Below are 18,385 nucleotides of genomic sequence, written 5' to 3' on the forward strand. Positions count from 1 at the left end.
CTATCTATGCAAAATCTTAATCCCATATCTGGATGAAGTAGACCATATATGGTAAGTTGCTTTTGCTTTAGGTGCTGCTGTGTTGAAGGACAACTAATCAAGGCCAGTGCTGTTGGCATTATGTTAGTGGAGTTCCATTTCTATAGTCATCATGAGTTTCAATTAGGATGATCATGATACGTATATGACTCTTAGGTTGAGAAACATGTCTTATCAATGCCATTTCAATGAAATGTCTTATCAGGCAATATTCATTTTGCACCAAAAAAAGAAGAAGAAATTCTCAGACAACAAACTCTTTTAAGATTTTGAAAAAAAGATGTCAAAAACTAATTAAACTGGAAAAGCAAGAGAGCTTAAAATGTGGGGTATCTGTTAAAAGTTAAGACAAACAGAAATCTCGAGCTTTGAAGGGGCAATTCCTCCATAATTCCCTTCCCACCAGGAACTGTCGGGTCATATGTTGTTTTCTTAGTGAAGTCAACCACTCACTAACTCAAAAATTGTTCAATAATCATGGTATTGTGAAGAGACCTATGTAATGCAACCAGAAATAATAAAACAAGATGATGGAAAGGATGGGACAGATATTTCCACAAAGTATCCAAACAAGAATAAAATAACAAACCCAGAAATCCAGTAAAAGCAGTAAAACCAGGTAAAGTGAGTCTTTAGCTCCAAGTGTCAATATACAAATTACAGGAGCTCATTTTCCAATTTGTTTAGTCTTTACTCTTTAGTGACTTGCGGGGCACAAGTAGAGAAAAATATGGACTACTATATGGCAGAAAAAAGACATACATAGAATGCTCAAAAATTCGAATCTGTCAAAAAGAGGCTTATTGCAGAAGATTCCAGAACTATTTTTCTAATCTAACAAACATGCTTTTAAACAAAGAGTTACTAATTCCCTAATGAAACAGTAAATGCTAGGAGGATGGTGCATCCATGCATTATATTACAAGGTATTATAATGTCAATGATATCTATGGCCGTGAATTTGCAAATAATTTTTAGAAGCAAGTTATGCAGAACGAGTAGTCAAAGCAGATCACCACCCAAATTTGCATCACATCTTACCCTCTCTGAGCCATCAATCGGATTACCTTACTGTTTGGATACAGCATTGGTGTGCCAACACAAGTAAACATATTGCAGTTGAAACATCAACTACAACCACCATGAGAAAGTTGATACTCCATTCTAAAATCATCAATGACTCTTTTGTTTAACTTCTATCAAATAAGTAATAAAAGCAAGAACAGAGACAGGGCGCCCGCAACTTAATACACGTAGTGCAAAAAGCAACTGGAAATGAAACACATAATATAAGTTAAAGCAGAAAAGATCAGTATTGAATTTTATATTTGGAAGCACTCACAGTTTTGGAATTTTGGCTACAGTTCTTGCTGTGAATGGGCATCGTCCTACACGTTTAAATAGTGCCCCATTGCTTAATTTCTCACATACCTTTCGATTAGAAACTCCACGCACAGACAGAAAACAGAGAAAGTTACTTTGAATACCTGAATGGCTGTAAACCTCGTAACGTATGACCATGCTGAAGATGACTACATTGACATGGAAGTCGATTCATTCTGCAACTTCCATGGCCACTCCATAAGCTCTCCTCCACACCAAAGAGATTTTGAGTTCCATATGTCTTCACTGTCTTTGGAGAGAGAGCACACAACTTCACCAGCTGATGAGCTCTTCTACAAAGGGAAGCTTCTTCCGCTTCACCTGCCACCGCGTTTACAAATGGTTGAAAAGTTTCTGCAGAACCCCAGCCCTGCTTATGCTACGAGAAAAGAAGATTTCAAGGAAATCTATAGCACCCCATTAGTCACGACTGCTGCAACTCCATCTTCAACAAGCACCCCATTCGAATCCTGCAATATTTCGCCTTTCGAGTCTTGCCAGGTTAGCAGAGAGCTAAAACCAGAAGAGTATTTCTCCCAGTATACAACTGATGTCAGTGTATTTATAAATGAAAACGCAAAAAAGTCGTGGATAAAAAAGCTTAAGCTGGTCAAGCAGTCCTCACTTGGTTCAAAGCTGAAAGCTTCCCAGGCTTACCTCAAGTCTTTGTTTGGTAAATCTAGTTGTTCAGATGAGTCATGCGCAGCAGCTACAAAAGTAGCAGATGAAATATCAGCTTCAAAAGCCAAAGAGAGTTTGAAAAAGTACGTGAAAGCAACAAAGAAAAACCCATTTGGGCACATCCAAAGAGAGAGATACCAATTATACAGCACCAGAGACAAGGGAAAGATTATTGAAAACTCCGTCGGTCGTCACAGAAGATCATTCTCAATGGCTATCAGACGACATTCAACAAACAAGTCTTCGTCCTCTTCATCATCATCCTCATCAGGTTCGTCATCATCGTCAAGCTCAAACAATACAAACCAGATGCACATTAGGCCTTATCTCAAGAGGAGCACAAGTATGAATTCAGAGATTGAGAATTCGATTCAGGGAGCAATTGCACATTGCAAGCAGTCCCAACAGTCTTTCCATCCAAAGCAAATTTCAAGTGAAATCACAGTTCACACTTTGTCAGCTTCCAGGATTGCAGTATGTGAAGACCACGAAAGGCCTGACCTTTGCAGGGTCTGAGAGAGAGGGAGACAGATGGAGAAAGAGAAGGGAACTGGGGAAAGGACAAGCACGGACAAACCGCAAATTTTAGATTCTAGCCTTAAAGCTCTCAGTATGCTTTGTTTCAATGTAGGACTATACACTGTCCATGACCGTATTCATATTGCAAGCAAGAATAAAAGTTCCAATTATGCAGTACTATTTTGGTTTTCTCCCCCTTGTTTACATAGAAGATTTAATTTCACTCCTTGATTATTAGCACCATGGGAATGTCTCAAAACGCTAACAAAATTTGATGCAGATGGTTAAAAGACATCATTGAAGCAGATATTGCTACTGAAAAATGTAAGGTAAATACATTAGATATAGGATAGCAAAGTATAAAATCAATGTGTCCATGGAGATAAAATTTGAATCCATACTACTTAGACCACACTCACACTCCAAATGATGTTACTGCAGAGAGCCACCTAACACTGATGCACACAGTAAACATTCATAATCATAACCAAGGAAAGAGTCACAAGCTTCATTATAGTGATATTCAAGATCATGTTCACTTTGTTTTCCAAGAATACATTTGTTTTTCCCCCTTTGTTTGAGCTTATGAAATTTTACAATGCCTACTTGTAAAGTGGAGATCAATCTAATATGCCATCTCTTCTCCAAGCCCACATCTTTTCCTTAAAAGTTTATATTATTAAAAAGCAACATTTATTTGTTAAAACCAACTGTAGGACATTATAGGCAATCATGAACTGATTGGAAAAAAAATTATTAAAAAATACCCACATATCTGCCTTCCCAAAACATCTAAGAAACACCTACCAACATTTTATATGTCGACTTGTAAAGTAAGTATGATTATTTTGGATCAACTCATAGGACACCATTTCTTGTAATTAATATAATATAAAACTAATCAAGAATTAGGTAAAGAAACAAGAGCCAGTTCCCAGTACACACACGAAAAGCAAGCTGATCAACAATAAAATACGATGAGATAGAAATCTTCAGGTGCAGACAAACAACTCTTATCTTTTCTAATGATTTTTCTTAGCGGGTGTACTGAACCTTAAATTAAGTAAACATGTCAGCTAGAGTTTTGACAGGATGTAAAAGCAGCAAAAAGGCTAATTTGATTATGTTCAGCACTAAGGGCGTAGTGGTAACTGGTAAGCATAAAACAATGAAAACACTTTTCACAAAATCATACAATATTGAATGTCGACATGGCAAAGTAGAAGGCAGGCCTCAACTACCGGCGACAGCACTCTGCGCTCCTATCAATTCAGCTTTTTTTTTTACTGTTGCCAAAGGCATCAACATGGCTTCCAAAAATTCCCATTAAGTTTTAACATAATGGCAAGCTCTCAGTGATTAATTCATTTCATAATGCCTTTTCAAAGATCAGAAGTCACTAAAATATGAAGTTAACTTAAACGGGATCATTATCTATAATCACTTCATGTCAGATGTGGGATGCTGCAGTGCTTCATATCCAAGTCATTATGTTAATGTAAGAGCTTCTACAAAGATTCACATTCGAAATTAGCTACATGTCCATTTCCTAAGATGTTCAGCTGACCTGTGCAAATTAGTCAGAACTGATGAAAAGTGTTCAGCTGCCATGTCCATTTTCTAAGATTTTTCAGATACATATTACCCTTAAAATCAAATGTTCCAGGTTCACGAACTATTCCAATTGTAACCATGTGGTTTCGGTAACAGAATTAAATAAGCTATGCAGACCTGTGACAGACCCATGGAGATCCTTGTACCTTTTGCTCGCAGTGGTACTGATACATCTTGAAAGCAATACTGACATTGGACATCTCCAACTGTTTTTTTTTTCTTCTTTTTTTTTCCGCTATGTTTGTTCAATCTGCCAAATATTATTCTTACCTATGAACGCTTCCCACAAAAACCAAAGAGCATAACAGTGTAACACAAAGAAAGGGCACTAAAAAATTAAATGATAGGACCTGCACGGTTGTGGGAGTCATCAAGCCAGGCCTCCTGCAGTTCCAGGTTAAGGGCGCTAAAAAGATTAAAGGTTAAATCAATACTGGCCCTTTGGCTGTGAGTTAAAACATTTGTTGACAGTGCCACAAAACTCATGAGCTATCAAAAAAATATTACATTAGGTTTTGGGAGATAAGCTCAATCCCTGATATATCACATTTGCTCCAAATCAGAAATCCAAAATACATTAGTGAAATACATAAAATCCAAGTTCCCTTACTCTTTTCTCAACAATTTTTTGGGTTGAAAAATAGTGGATCTTACTTGACATGTATTCTTGTACATAACAATCACACAGTATAAAAATGTTATAGGAACTTGAGGTGTGTGGGTACTTCACTTGTATAGTTGCCAACCTCAGAAGTAGGAACTAAAAGGACTTCAGACTTCAGACCTCTCAATGCTTCAAAGATGCAACATTCTGTCCTCAGTCTTGTTTCGACGCATGTCCTACAATAGGAAGAAATAGAGGGTAAAATATATGAGAAAGAATTTACATTTTAATATTTTATATCAAATGTTGTGGGAGGTGAAAATATTATGTGACCAGTTAGGAGTGCCTTCATCAATTGATTCTCCATTTTTCCCCGATCAATTCTTCATGGTAGTCTCCTGATCCATAGATGAAAAGGGAAACATTTAGTTTCATCAGAAACTACAGCAACCAGAGACCATCATGATACAACCACAGCTCATGCAAAAACTTAAGAATCAAAGGCTCAAGGCCAAAGATCTGCTACTTACATTAAATTTAGCAAAATGTGAGTCAGTTGACTGCAGCCTCAGCGCAATCTGTGAAAGACAGGTTCAGGCAATACTATATTCTGACAATAATTTATCCCTCAGGAGCTCTTTCCCAGCCCAACAAAGCCGCATCGTATCTTCTTGAAAGAGTTTCAGGTCTGTAAGTTTCAATAACTTGAGGTCATCAGTTACAGTTTCATTTATCTGTGTCTACAATAAGATTTTGAAAAGGGAAGCCTCAAATGAAACTGAAATTGTGACAGAGACCAAAAAAAAATACCAGTTAAGAGCTGCTGAAACTGATTAGGCTCTGAAAACCCTAAGAAGTGATAATTTTCCTTAACCTCTCTTTCTACTACTTGCATATAGTCTCTCAACACGTAATATGATAAAGGCCTATTGTACTGAACCTGGTCCTGTGACGAGAGAGAAAAAGAAACTCATAGTACGACATTGATTTCCTACGTTTCCTCACCAACCAAACAGCACACAAACACAGGAAAGAGACATACCTTTGATGCATAGGACTTGGCTTCGGACAAAGCTCTAATTACAGAAATAGCTGCATATACAAAATCACTCAAAACTGGAAAAGAAAAGGAGGAAACAAATGAAGAACTGTGAAACGCAAGCAAGGACTAAACCTTTGGAATCGTTACGGAAGGGCACCAGACGAGGCTGGAGCTCGCTACAACTGTGTGTGATCTTCAATTGAAGATTAGAAATTTGAATGATGTCTTGGAAAATTTCTTCAACTTGAGAAGAGCTTAGGCAATCGTAGAGAAACTCGTGATGATCTCCATCTTCGCCAAGCTTCCCTTTGAATTCGAACCATTGTCTGCGATCACTCGAAGTTGTTGGAACTTGGAAGAAGTGAAGAACAGTGAAACGAAGAGTCTTACTTTTACCGATGCTGAATAGGCCGAAATACGTGGGCCAAAATAAGACCTTGATGGCCTGCAATCGGGCTGTGTTAGGACTTGAATTAAGCCCAATCTTGTATTACAGATTCGCCTTCACTATGGGCTTTACAGATATACCAAAGCTCCCTATCATAAACATGCGGCTGCCAATGGTCAATAGAGAACTGATCCAGCGTTTAGAAAGGAGTTTTGGTCAACCGCTAAGGTGATAATTTAATGGTGAATTTTTTATGACCAAATTATATGAACTCATAAGATTTTGAATACAATTCTCATCTAGAACAATATCTTTGTAACCACATATTTGTGAATTTTTTAGGATCAAACTCGGAATATCCCAAATTCTATCGTCATCGAAAACAATGTCCTCATAATATTGAGCTTTGACCCAACATAAACACTACATGATACTCTACCAAGTAACCACTAGTTCACTACTCACATTGAGTACAAGAATCCTAAATCTCTGTTTTGAAGAGTATTTCTCTTGAAAATCCATTTATAATCTTACAAATAAGATCTTTTAGCCATGATTCTGTGGAAGAAAATCTCAATGAAATAAAAAGCCAGTAAAATTCAACTACCACCATTGAACTCAAGTCAGTCATTTCTGCCAAGCATTCTAAGACCACAAGGTCGTAAGCATGAAATCCAGCACATAAACTTTTATAAAGGCATAAAGGACTTTCAGGCTGTTTCAGCTGATCATATAAGCGAGTCCCCTGGCTTAAAGTGTCATCTACAGACAAAATCCACATACGCTAAACATTTCACTAGCAGAACCACAGCTCTCAAAATTATAGCTAAAAAAAGACTGCTAAGGCATAAATTCACATATTATAGGGCATAAATCCGATTAACTTCTGTATCTGAGAAATCGGATTGATGCCATGAGTTGGACCCACTCGTCCTTGTGCTCTTCCCTTTCTTCCTCCCTGATCGACCCCGCTTGGACTTCACCACATAGTAAGTCATGGTGCCAAGAACGCCCCCCATTATCACTCCCCCGACCACTGTAACCAAAATGGCAGCCCATTCATGCTTCCTGCCAACCACAATGTAAGAGGATGCGATAAAAGCCACTGAAGTGCAAACAGAGGCGAGCCACATCAATTTGTTGATGACCTCCACCACCCGTTTTTCTGCTTTAGTCTCACCTCTAACCAGGGTAATTTGTACAACAACAACAGCCAAAGATGTAAAGAGTGCAATAGCATTGAAGATGAAAAAGATTTTGAAGGAAAGACGACCCACTACCACAGCCATTCCACTATCAAAATCCCCACCAGGTACAGTGAATATAGCTGCAAAGGCGACCGTTGCAAATAGCACAGCCACCACAGTCACTGAGTTGGTAGCGTTATTGATCCCTTCTCTATGGAGTTTCCTGAGCTCTTTAGAGATGTTGCGAACATTCTTGTTAGTTCTTTTGGTTTGTTCAAGCTGGGTATGCACATCGTTCTTAATCTGAGTCACGGTTTTCCTTAACTCATCCCTCGGTTGGTTCAGTTCATTGGCTCTCACAGCACCATAACGCGAAAGACAGTCCCTTATTTCTGAGGATTCTTCAGAGAGGGGAAGTTCTTCAGCTATGTCAAGAGCTGTCTTGTGGTCTCTAGACAGCGCATTAACATTCGTATCAGGAAGTAATAACAGCTCGTTCACTATCTGCAAGGAAACAGTGCGCGATGCCATCAGCATGTTTCAAAATTTCTTTGCATGCTATCCAAGAGATTGAAACTAATAGTAAAACTCCTAGCATCAACATTAAACAACAATTGAATTAATGAGTTATTCTGCTAAGGTAGGACAACTTCATTTACATACATCATCTTACCAGCTGAGAAGTAAACTAGTAAACAAGAAGGAAAAAAAAACAATTGAGAAGCACAAGCCCATGTCAATGCATCAGATATAAGATTACACCATGTAGTTTTAAACTAAAAGTTCCATTCGCTTGTATTGGGGGGATTTCAACCACTTAGAAAATCAACAGGTAAAAGCAAAAGACAAGCAAAAGACCAGCACAACTAAGATATTACACTTCTAATTCTAGGAAAAGAAAACAGAAAACAATAGGTCATACCGCAGCTCTTTTTTTCCTTGTGGCTACATGTAATGCTGTGTTGCCAAACTTGTCTGGAAGCATCACAATAGCAGCATCTGCCCCGAGAAGCAATTTCACGACCTCGCAACTCTGCCCTTTCACAGCCATATGCAACGCAGTCTGACCTTTGTTGTCGGTCCTCCTTGCCAATTGTGGATCTTTGTCCAACAATGCTTTGACAATGTCTACATGCCCCTGTCGGGCAGCTAAATGCAATGCATTCTTCCCATTGGATCTCGAAATATCCAACAACCTACCATCCTTTGACAGCAGTTCATTGACTACTGTTGTGTGCCCTCTGGTAGCTGCAGATATAAGAGGGGTTGCCTTTGATGGGCCAAAGGTTTGACTTAGCCCAGGGTCATGATCCAGTAGCACTTGGACAATGGCTGCAAAAAAGAAGTATCTCGAGTTCACTAATATGATTCAGAATAAAACAAGGTTCTGCATAAAACTATTCACTTATGAATTCAACAAATAGCAGAATAATCCCCTAACTCGATTAGAATGAAGTGAAAGCTCTATTGCCCATTTTTGTAACTCTTTCCATGAACTTGATAAATAATTCACCACAAGAATTCCTTACAAATAATCACTGGATTGGAACTTTGGTTTCCCACGGCAAGCTGGCGCTACAGAAGGCAAGAATGACTCCTTATCTCCTGTATTAACTTTCTGAAACCATCTTAATTTTACCATTTAATCTCCCACTACAGGCAAGCTGTAGTAAGCCAATAAAAACCAGAAGGATTGAAGGAAGAACGGTACTAATTTCTGCGAAAGTTATGTTAGGTGTTACTTGGACTTGCATACTCCATTCTTATTCCAAAAAAGATAACTTCAGCCTATATGGCTAATGGTTTCTCACCATATAAGAAAATAAATACTGAAGCTTGATGTTTTAGCCATTTAGGAACTGATATTTTTTTTAAGGAAATGAAGACTAGAAGCCAAATCATGATATCCAACCACAAAACCAATATATCAACACACTTACCATGGTGCCCTTGCACTGCCGCTATATGCAAAGGATCAAAACACGACCTGTTTTTCTTCGAAACACACTCCTTACTTGAATATTTCAACAACTCCTTGACCACATCTAGATGCCCTTTCTCTGCAGCAGTAAACAAAGCAGTCTCCCCCAACTCGTTCACCTCATCGACCATCGATGCCCGAATCTCGGCAACTTCAGTATCCAATTCAGCTCCACTCAAAGTCTCCTTCATCTGCAAGTCAATATTATCGAGAATCTGCCTCACAGCAGCCAGATCACCCTTCTGCGCCGCCAAGTGCATCTCCGTGTCATTGTGGCGCCCCGTTACCTGCTTCACATACTTCTTCTTCCCGGCCTGATCTATTCGCTTGGCGGAATTCGAGAGAACTAGAGCTGGAGCGTTTGGAGTTGATGGAGATGGTGTTGGTGAAGGCTCTGCTAGAGGGTTTTGAATCCAGTTCGGAATCACCACTCCGCTCTCTAAGTCTCTCTCACCTAATCAAATCGATGAAATTCGACAACCACAGAAATCATCAATTACAAAACTCAGTCATGTTTGTTTCAGAAGAAAATCTTCTTCTACGAATACGAATAAAAAATTTTCGAAAAAATTAAAGCAAAAACTCAGTGACATTAATTTCTCCCCCTCACCTAATCATCATCAACAAAATTATAAGACAAGAAAAACTACAATTCGCATATGTGCGCCCCGATTTTATGATAATCTAAAGAACAAAAACGTAGATTCGCTCGCAAAATATCTATCGAAAGAGAAAATATACACGTAAATATATACACTCATAAACACGGTACCTGCTCCGACTGAAGAGCCCATGACTAGGAGTATGAAGGAGGTCAAAATCCCTAAAACTTCATTCGAGCTGGTGCGGATGAGAGGACTCCAAGAGCGAAAAGAGGAATAAGAATGCGTGAATGATAGATTCTGCGTCGGTGTTTGTGATAATTCATTTAGAAGAAGAAGACGACGAAGACAAAAGAAAGTGAATGGAAACTGCGAGGAAGGCTCTGGCTTGACTGGCCGAGCTTCGCGCGAGTGTTGAAACTTGGAAGGACAAATTCTTTTCCTTTTTTTTTTAATTCGAAAACATTAATCGGTTTGTTTGCCCCTAATAAACCGACAAAAATAAATACTCTATTACACAAAAAAAATCCAGTTTTTTAAACCAAAACAACACTGGTGGACAAATTATATACCAATATAAAATATTAGGGTAAAAGTATTTACCAATATAACATTTGACGTCGTGAATGGCGTGAATAGGCTAGGTTTTTCACAATCAAGCCACCACTGGTGGAGTGATTCACTTTTTTAGAGTCACGTCGTCGACAACAACGGTACTCTTTTATTACCAAAGTCACGCCAATATCTACAGAACAATGCATAAAATGTGGTCCTATGTGCTAACCTAAATATACCAAATAAATACACAAAATGTCAAAGTGAACCATTATTAACAACTACTTGCTCAAAGTGATTGTCGTCTTCATTACTATACATTTCTAGGATTAGATTCAGGTTAACGGATGACGATGCTAATAATGAATTTATTAATTGTTTTCCCTAAATGATTCAAATAATGAAATTAATCATAATTAACTACTCTAATATGCCTAAACAATATTTATAATCAAGCACATCAACAAAGGGTTTAGTGCATATAGGTTACTGAAAGATACCTCCGTTTACAATTAGGTTACGCAAAGATAAAAATTTCAATTTGGATCACTCAATGTTCTAATTTTAAACAATTAGATCACTCCGGTCTAATTCCAATCAATTTCTTATCGGAATTTGCTTACATGTCAATTAGGTGACATATGTCAAACATTTTCGATGATGTGGCCAATCCATGTCATTTTTATTTTTAAAAATAAACTTTAATGGTCATTTTTTATTGCCACATCACGATCTCCATCTCCCAAAGTTGCACCAGCACCAATATCTACAAAATCCTTCTCTCAAACAAGCTGATACACCACCACCTCAAACAGCACAAACATAGCCCCTTCATAAAGGCTACCCATCGACATCAACGGCCGTGATTTCTTCTCCCCAGTAGTACCCTCATCATCCGCCATGGTCTGCGTCGGCACATAGCACACCACTCACATGCTTCACGCATGACCCCCGTCTCCGGCTGAGCTGTTAACACCAGAACTCTAGCGCCACGGGATCTCGCCATGGAACATATTGCATCGACGGTGGAGAATCCTCCGGGACCAGCCAAGGCGATGAGAAGGTCGGTGCTGGTAATCGGGCTCGTGGTTATGTCAAAGACGAAGTGGGTTGAGATACCCAAGTGGGCCAGACGCATATAGAGGGCCAAAATCCACACCAAAATAAATCATAACAAAAGTCAAGAACGACAATCAAAAATCAACGATCAAAAGCGTACCAGTGAAGCTCTTCTATTGAAGTTTCAGGAGTGCGTGGTTCCGGATCTGGCTTTGGAGGAAGGTCGCATAGGTGGAAGAGAGGGGTGGTGGCGGCTCCGGATCTGGCTCTAGAGGAAGGTTGTAGAGGTGGAAGGGGGTGGTGGTGTTTCCAGAGGAAGATGGCGGAGGAGAAAGAGACAGTGACGGTGGCTTCGGATTTGCCTATGGAGGAATAAGGTTACGACGTTGTGTGGAAGATCCTCTTCTTTTTTTTTTCTTTTTCAAATTTTTTTTTTTTTGCAGAATATGCCACACGTCATTTTTATTTTTTTAAAAATTGAAAATTTTGTGACATGTAAGCAAATTCCGATAAGAAATTGGCCAAAATTAGACCGGAGTGACCTAATTGTTTAAAATTAGAACATTTTGTGACTCAAATTGAAATTTTTATCTTTGCGGGACCTAATTGCAAACGGGGGTATCTTTCAGTGATCTATATGCACTAAACCCCATCAACAAATACTACCTACACCAACTATAAGCACCACCTAAATCTGAACCTATACGCTACCAAAATATGAGTTTAACAAATTAAAGAACAAAAAAAAACCAAAAATTACTCACCTAGTATCGGCTGGGCTGGAATCGAGAGTGGGTAGCCAGTCTCGAACATGTCGGAGGAGCAGTTCTGCGACTCTCACCAGTGACTAGTGACTGACAATCGATCGGAATGTGCAACGGCTGGTGAAAGGAAATTTCGTGAGTTTTGCGGTAGAGAGGGTGGAGAGAGATAAGACTGGGTAAGAATGGGTGGTTGTGAGTTGTTGTAGGATATTCACACCGTTTATTAATGTGTGATTTTTTTTTGTTATAGTCAAAACGAGTCACGCCGTCTTAAACGGCGTGACTATATTTTGTAAAACGAGTCACGCTGTTCAATGTTTTTCATAACATTAAAATGGTCCGATAAGTTTGTGTTTTGACAAGAATTTTGTTGAAGAAAAGAGGACAATAAGAAAGAGCATATGTTTTCATTTCTAGAAAGAATTGGGAATGGAACAGGCCCATTGGGCTTTTGTGGCCTATTTGGTGAGATCATGGGGTTATTATTCAACTTGACATACATGTTGATCTGTGAATCTTTGTGTTGTCAAACAAGCCCACTATAATACTACAAACAATGTGAACACATGCAACTCCATTCGTTTTCACGCTGAAAACGAAGTCCAATAAAGTTCAGGGTGAAAACGAATGGAGATAGAAGCCATACCAATGAAAGAAGCTCGTGCATTACAGGATTATAAGTAGCTTCTCTCCATGGAGTATGGACATTTTCATGGCAATGTATTTGGTAACTCTCTTGTGTGTCCACTTCTGCTTATGTACGTGGGTTTTCATGAAGAGACACCAATGCTGTAAGGTAAAGCACTAAGACAAAATCAACAAGATTATCACAAGAGCTTCAACAGATATGGATATCCCATACAACCTGATTGCACAGATCTAGGATTCAAAAGATAATGCCCTTACCACACGGACAGTTCGATAATACATAACCCTAACATAGACAAACAGTAGACTTACTAGAATGCCCCTGGACCAAGGACAGAGAAGTAAAATACAACATTAAGATAAACATAAATATATTTAACTACAAACATATGCAAGTCACTCAACACTCCCCCTGACTTGCATTCTTGGAACCACCCCAAGAAGAGACCTCAGATAGCAAATTTTATCTCTTGGTAGAGCTTTGGTGAGGATGTCTGCCCATTGCTCTCCACTCCTGCAGAACTCAAGCTTGATAACTTTATCTTCAACAGCATCTCTAACAAATTGATACCTTAGTGCAATGTGCTTGGTTAAATTATGATCAACAGGGTTCTTTGCAATAGCAATTGCAGATTTGCTATCACAAAGAATTTCAGTAGCATCATTGACAGGAAAGCCCAAATCAGCCAACACCTTTCTAACCCACATAGCCTGAGCTGCTGCTTTGGAAGCAGCAACATATTCAGCCTCAGCTGAAGACAAAGCAATACTCTTCTGCTTCTTGGATGCCCAAGTGCACACTCCAGTTCCCAAATCAAACAAAACACCAGATGTACTCTTAAAATCATCCAAACATCCACCCCAATCACTATCACAAAATCCCCTCAATTTTACTTGTTTTCCAGCAGCATACCAAATCCCATATTCAAGAGTTCCCTGCAGATACCTCAACACCCTTTTGGCAGTGCCAACATGCACTGGACTAGGATTCTGCATAAACCTGGACAACATGCTGGCAGCAAACATCACATCAGGTCTGGTGGTGGTTAAATATAGCAGACTTCCTACTAAACTTCGATAAGCAACAACATCCACTCCAGCATCCACCTCCTCAATATCAACATCTTCTTCTTTAGAGAGTTTCTGATTTACTATTAAAGGCACACTCACAGGATTACATCCAAGCATGTTGTTCCTCTCAAGCACTGATTTTGCATAGCTTCTTTGAGAAATAAAAATACCTTCTTTGCATTGGTCTACTTCAATTCCTAAGAAATATTTTAACAACCCCAGATCATTCATCTCATAAGCCTCCATCATATTTGTTTTAAAATTCTGAATCAAGTCTTCATTGTTTCCAGTAACTATCAAATCATCAACATATATGGACACCACTAATATTGATCTCCCTTCTCTCAGAGTATACAAAGTACCTTCACTCCTGCTTTTCTGGAGACCTTTAGTTTGGAAAAATTTATCCACCTCTGAATACCAGGCCCTTGGTGACTGTTTCAAACCATATAAGGCCTTCTTGAGTCTATAAACTTTATCTTCTCCCCCTTCCACCAAGAAACCTTCAGGCTGAGCTACATACACTTCCTCCTTTAGAATGCCATTCAAGAAAGCTGACTTGACATCTAATTGGTGAACTTGCCATCTGCTCTGAGCTGCTATAGATAGAATGAGTCTCACAGTTTCTAGTCTAGCTACAGGAGCAAATGTTTCCTGAAAATCCACTCCAGGTTTTTGTGTAAAGCCCCTTGCCACAAGCCTAGCCTTGTACTTTTGAACACTACCATCTGGATTCAACTTCACCTTATAGATCCATTTCACTCCAACAATGTCTCGATCAAGGGGTCTGGACACAAGCTCCCATGTCTCATTTTTAATGATCATGTTAATTTCTTCCTGCATAGCTTGACACCACACATGATCTAATTTAGCTTCACTGAATCGTTGTGGTTCAGACACAGCCAGATTGCATGTTGCATATACATCAGATAAACTCCTCAATCTTCTAGGCACACCCTCTTCATCACTATCAAAGTCATAATCCAACATACCAGTATCAACATCAACATTGTCATCCAGTGTAGGCTGTTGAGTGTGCTGTTCATCTGGAGTACTATGCTCCACTGTAGATAAGTCAGAGTTAACCATCAAATCTCCATCTTCTGGCAAAGTATTACTACCAGAATTTGAAGTCAAATCATGAAATGTCAACTTTGATCTTTCATCAAAGACCACATCTCTGCTTACCAGTAACTTCATCGTCTCCACATCAAGGACTCTATAAGCTTTGGAATTTGAGCTGTATCCAACCAAAACACATTTTCTACTTTTATTATCCAATTTAGATCTCTTCTCAGCAGGGATATGAGCATAACAAAGGCTGCCAAAAACTCTGAGATGTCCCACAGAAGCTTTTCTTCCAGACCAGGCCTCTGATGGAGTTTTGTCTTTCACTGCCTTAGTAGGACACAGATTTAGTGTATACACAGCAGTATTTACAGCCTCTGCCCAATAAACCTTAGGTATCTTCTTCTCAGCTAACATTGTCCTAGCCATCTCCATAATTGTTCTATTTTTTCTCTCTGCCACACCATTTTGCTGAGGACTAAAACCTGCAGTAAGTTGTTTTGTAATTCCTTCCTCCAGACAAAACTGTTCAAATTTTTCAGAAGTGTACTCACCCCCTCTGTCACTTCTAATCTTCTTTATTTGCTTTCCACTCTCCTTCTCCACCAAAATTTGAAAATTTTGAAACACAGAAAATGTCTCAGACTTTTCTTTCAAAAAATAAACCCAAATCATCCTTGAAAAGTCATCTATAAATGTGAGAAAATATCTACATTTGCTGATAGAAGGAACTTGCATAGGCCCACATAAATCTGTATGGATCAATTCTAAAACAGCTCTAGCTCTCCATGTCCCTTGTTTAGGAAAGGGACTTCTATGTTGTTTTCCCATCATGCAGCTTTCACATATTCCTAGCAACTCTGCCATCTTTGGAAGTCCAATAACAAGCTCCTTTTGAGACAAGAGCTTGAGATCAGAACTATTTAGGTGGCAGAATCTTTTGTGCCACAACTGAGTATCCTCATCTATTTCAGCTTCAGTCTTAAGGGCTAAGAGCTCATGTTGCTTAAAATCCACCATGAAATTCCTATGACTTCTCATTGGAATAAACATCATCTCCTTCTCTTCATTTTCTCTGTCATATATCATACACCCACCACTTTTAAAAATCAGTTTGTACCCATGCTCCATCATCTGTCCCACACTTAATAAATTGCAACTAAGTGCAGGAACAAACAAGACATCATTGATAAACTTTACTCCTCCTTCAGTTACTATGTTCACTCTCCCCTTCCCTAGAGACTCCACCACTTTACCATTTCCTAATGTTATCTTGGTGATAATACCATATTGAATAGACTCAAATAAACCCTCATTACCAGACATATGATTGCTACAACCACTGTCAAGATACCATGCAGTGGGTTTTGAGGACACGAGAGACTGAGTGGCATAAAACAAATTTTCTTCTGGTTCACGACTAAATTCTGCAAAGTGAGCCTTGTTTTCTGACTTAAATCAACAATTTTTTTGTATATGCCCAAACCTTTTACAGTGATGACACTGTGGTTTGCCTTTATGCCAACAAGCTTCTGCTAGATGGCCTACCCTCTTACAGATATCACATAATTTTCCGGAGCCAGAGTAATTGTTATCACTACTAGTACCTGAGCTAGTACTTTTGTCAGATCCTCCACCTCTCCAATTTGACTGTGTCCCTTTTCTGGTGTCCTCCCTGAAAGTGAGCTTAGCTTGAAATGCAGACTCCATTGTGTTATTGCTTTCTCCGCGCCTCTGTCGTCGCTGTTCATGAGCTTCCAGTGACCCAACAAGTTCCTCAGGCTTCAACTCACTGAGATTCTTGGATTCTTCAATTGCAGCTACCACCACATCGTATCTCTCTGGTAAACTGATTAACATTTTTTGAACAACTTTCTGGTCTGGGAGATCCTCCCCCAAGGTTCGCATCTGATTGACAACATCCACCACCTTGTTGTAGAAATCCTTCACCAACTCTGTTTCTACCATTCGCAAATTTTCGAATTCACGTCTCAAGTTCTGCAGCTTGATAATCACTGTCCGACTATCTCCCTCAAATTCTTTAGTAAGAATGTCCCAAGCTTCTTTTGCCTGTGAAGCCCTAATGATACGGGGAAAGATCGTGCTTCCTACACCATTCTGAAGTTTGGATAGCGCTTTGGCATTCAACATTCTGGTACTCTCCATTTCCTTCTTCGCTGAAGCACTGAGAGTGCTGTCATCCATGGATTCTGTGTACCCGTGGACTACAATGTTCCACAACCCTTCTGACATGAGAAAAGTCTTCATCTTTACCTTCCACGAGGTATAGTCGTCGCCATTGAACATGGGAACCGTAAATCGATCACCCGAAGACGCCATTTCTTCACCACTGGTTGCAGCCCAAGGTTTCGTCCTGCTCCGATACCACTGTAAGGTAAAGCACTAAGACAAAATCAACAAGATTATCACAAGAGCTTCAACAGAGATGGATATCCCATACAACCTGATTGCACAGATCTAGGATTCAAAAGATAATGCCCTTACCACACGGACAGTTCGATAATACATAACCCTAACATAGACAAACAGTAGACTTACTAGAATGCCCCTGGACCAAGGACAGAGAAGTAAAATACAACATTAAGATAAACATAAATATATTTAACTACAAACATATGCAAGTCACTCAACAAATGCTGCTATATGTTACACTAAGGCTTCTACAAGGCAAGGCCAGCAGGCCACCTCCGACCACGGGAAACTTGACACAGAAACCTGCGCAAAAGAGTCATGAGAAATAGGAACTTTGGCTTGTGTTCCTGTTCTTCTAACTCATCTGTTTTTCCTAACTTACAGTATAAGGTTTTTTTATTGAATTATTGCAACACAGTTGGCATCAACCTCTGAACAGCATTAATGAACCCCTCATTAATGGTGGGATTTGATTAATATCTGCAAGTCTTCCTTATCTAACAAAGTTTCAGCAATCTCTGATAGACATATGAGTAGTTTTACTTTACAGTGGGTGAGCGGATGGCGAAGTAGGCTCTACAGCCATTGAAACCGTACAGTGTAATGCAGAAGCAGTATGGAACTCGAGCTCTGCCTCAATCTTAGGATTATGCTCACCATTGAAAAAAGAAATGGAGTTTTTCAATGAAAGCCCAAAATAAGCTAGTATGTTTAAAGTAAAATAAATATATTCGGGCGCTGGCGAAA

General features: G+C 39.2%; 4 protein-coding genes across 4 annotated transcripts; 1 reads left to right on the plus strand and 3 right to left on the minus strand.

The window, feature by feature from the left end:
• The first annotated feature begins 1,436 nt into the window (after positions 1 to 1,436).
• On the plus strand, positions 1,437 to 4,556 carry LOC119988464 (probable membrane-associated kinase regulator 4). Its single transcript, XM_038833511.1, has one exon. It carries the CDS (start codon positions 1,531 to 1,533, stop codon positions 2,617 to 2,619), a length of 1,089 nt encoding a protein of 362 aa, XP_038689439.1. The 5' UTR covers positions 1,437 to 1,530; the 3' UTR covers positions 2,620 to 4,556.
• A 165-nt stretch (positions 4,557 to 4,721) lies between these two features.
• On the minus strand, positions 4,722 to 7,051 carry LOC119988051. Its single transcript, XM_038832955.1, has 7 exons — positions 6,805 to 7,051; positions 6,015 to 6,338; positions 5,883 to 5,932; positions 5,651 to 5,786; positions 5,371 to 5,528; positions 5,174 to 5,238; positions 4,722 to 5,076 (listed from the first exon to the last, which is right to left on the minus strand). The coding sequence occupies exons 1-5, from the start codon at positions 7,049 to 7,051 to the stop codon at positions 5,434 to 5,436; spliced, it is 852 nt and encodes a 283-aa protein (XP_038688883.1). The 3' UTR covers positions 4,722 to 5,076; positions 5,174 to 5,238; positions 5,371 to 5,433.
• On the minus strand, positions 6,864 to 10,449 carry LOC119989377 (ankyrin repeat-containing protein ITN1-like). The gene is made up of 4 exons (XM_038834855.1): positions 10,211 to 10,449; positions 9,398 to 9,892; positions 8,380 to 8,789; positions 6,864 to 7,961 (listed from the first exon to the last, which is right to left on the minus strand). The coding sequence occupies exons 1-4, from the start codon at positions 10,230 to 10,232 to the stop codon at positions 7,131 to 7,133; spliced, it is 1,758 nt and encodes a 585-aa protein (XP_038690783.1). The 5' UTR covers positions 10,233 to 10,449; the 3' UTR covers positions 6,864 to 7,130.
• A 648-nt stretch (positions 10,450 to 11,097) lies between these two features.
• LOC119989920 lies at positions 11,098 to 12,245 on the minus strand. Its single transcript, XM_038835693.1, is given in 3 exon segments — positions 11,098 to 11,522; positions 11,524 to 11,546; positions 11,548 to 12,245. Coding segments are annotated over 3 exon segments (354 nt in total). The 5' UTR covers positions 11,734 to 12,245; the 3' UTR covers positions 11,098 to 11,377.
• Positions 12,246 to 18,385: the final 6,140 nt, after the last annotated feature.

Source organism: Tripterygium wilfordii, chromosome 21 (assembly GCF_013401445.1).
Source record: "Tripterygium wilfordii isolate XIE 37 chromosome 21, ASM1340144v1, whole genome shotgun sequence".
In the NCBI taxonomy this organism is placed as follows: domain Eukaryota; kingdom Viridiplantae; phylum Streptophyta; class Magnoliopsida; order Celastrales; family Celastraceae; genus Tripterygium; species Tripterygium wilfordii.